The sequence below is a fragment of the Babylonia areolata genome, chromosome 7 (assembly GCF_041734735.1).
Source record: "Babylonia areolata isolate BAREFJ2019XMU chromosome 7, ASM4173473v1, whole genome shotgun sequence".
NCBI classification, from domain to species: Eukaryota; Metazoa; Mollusca; class Gastropoda; order Neogastropoda; family Buccinidae; genus Babylonia; species Babylonia areolata.
Genome location: NC_134882.1, coordinates 11,736,992 through 11,737,980, shown reverse-complemented (window position 1 = coordinate 11,737,980; position 989 = coordinate 11,736,992). Strand labels below are relative to the sequence as shown.

Below are 989 nucleotides of genomic sequence, written 5' to 3'. Positions count from 1 at the left end.
TTCAACAATTCATGCTATTTTGCAGTTTAAATGTAATATTTTCAGATTACACAAACTAATTTTTTTTTTAAAACAACTAAAAAATGAAGTAATCAGAAAGTTCTAGAAGTACATACTACAGTCTTTACACTGACAGTAATTGGAATTTCGATGTATCATACAACTACAGTAGCAGGAAAAATGAGCTGCCAAAGAAACGCCCATTTGAACATTAAGAGAAAATGAAACTTAGTCAAGTGCCATGAGGGGTGTGGCCAATGTTATGAAGCGCAACAGTGAAGTCCAGTAAAAACAACTGTGAGGATCAAACGTTAACAGCAGATTATACAGCTCGACAGCAGGTTCATTTGAGTTAACTGAAGTGGGTTCACTTCAGGGGTTATAAAGCCTGTTAAAAGCAGGTTAGTGGAGAGTCAAACTGACACTTACGGCTCGCTTCAAGGGTAAACGGCAACTTACTGCGCGAAATATCTTCAGTTTTTGTTCTGGAGGAGATTTGATCATCCATCCAGCGTGAACAACATTGGTCAGCTTATTCATGGCCCCCAGTCGCTTGTTACTGTTGCCTCCAACTTTGAGAAAACACATTAGGAAGCCTTTTTGCCACAAAATAACTCACAGTAACCATACGCATTTTTCGCAAATCGGTAAAACAGGAAGTTTGATCCAGCCATGGAGCAGTGCGCGATCTAATTTAAGGTCTGAATGACAGTTTTCCGTATCCTTTACTTCGATTGGCTAAGTCTATTTCCGACTTCCAATGAAATTGGTTATAACAGTTGTGAAGTAAATATCCTCACATGGTGTGCTATGACAGCGGCTGACGCATGTACCAGACCAACAGAGAAATCCATTTCCGTATTACAGGTGATCGAGGAGAATCAATGGTAAGTTGATAAGACTTTCCACATTGGTTTAAAATTACAAACATAACTGTTTGCCCGCTTACAATTTTTGATCATTTATTTGATAAACTGTATTGTTGTTCC

The 989-nt window shown here is 38.4% G+C and overlaps 1 protein-coding gene across 2 annotated transcripts in view; it reads right to left on the bottom strand.

Moving 5' to 3' along the window:
- Positions 1-665, bottom strand: part of LOC143283706 (GRB2-associated-binding protein 1-like) — a 27,493-nt gene extending 26,828 nt beyond the window's left edge. Inside the window, exon 1 of one of the 2 annotated variants that reach the window (XM_076589952.1) lies at positions 430-665. In XM_076589952.1, the coding sequence (XP_076446067.1) occupies positions 430-588 (159 nt within the window). In that variant the 5' untranslated portion in view covers positions 589-665. The remainder of the gene's footprint in view (positions 1-429) is intronic. The other variant, XM_076589953.1, reaches the window with a different exon arrangement.
- Between the last annotated feature and the right edge of the window lie 324 nt (positions 666-989).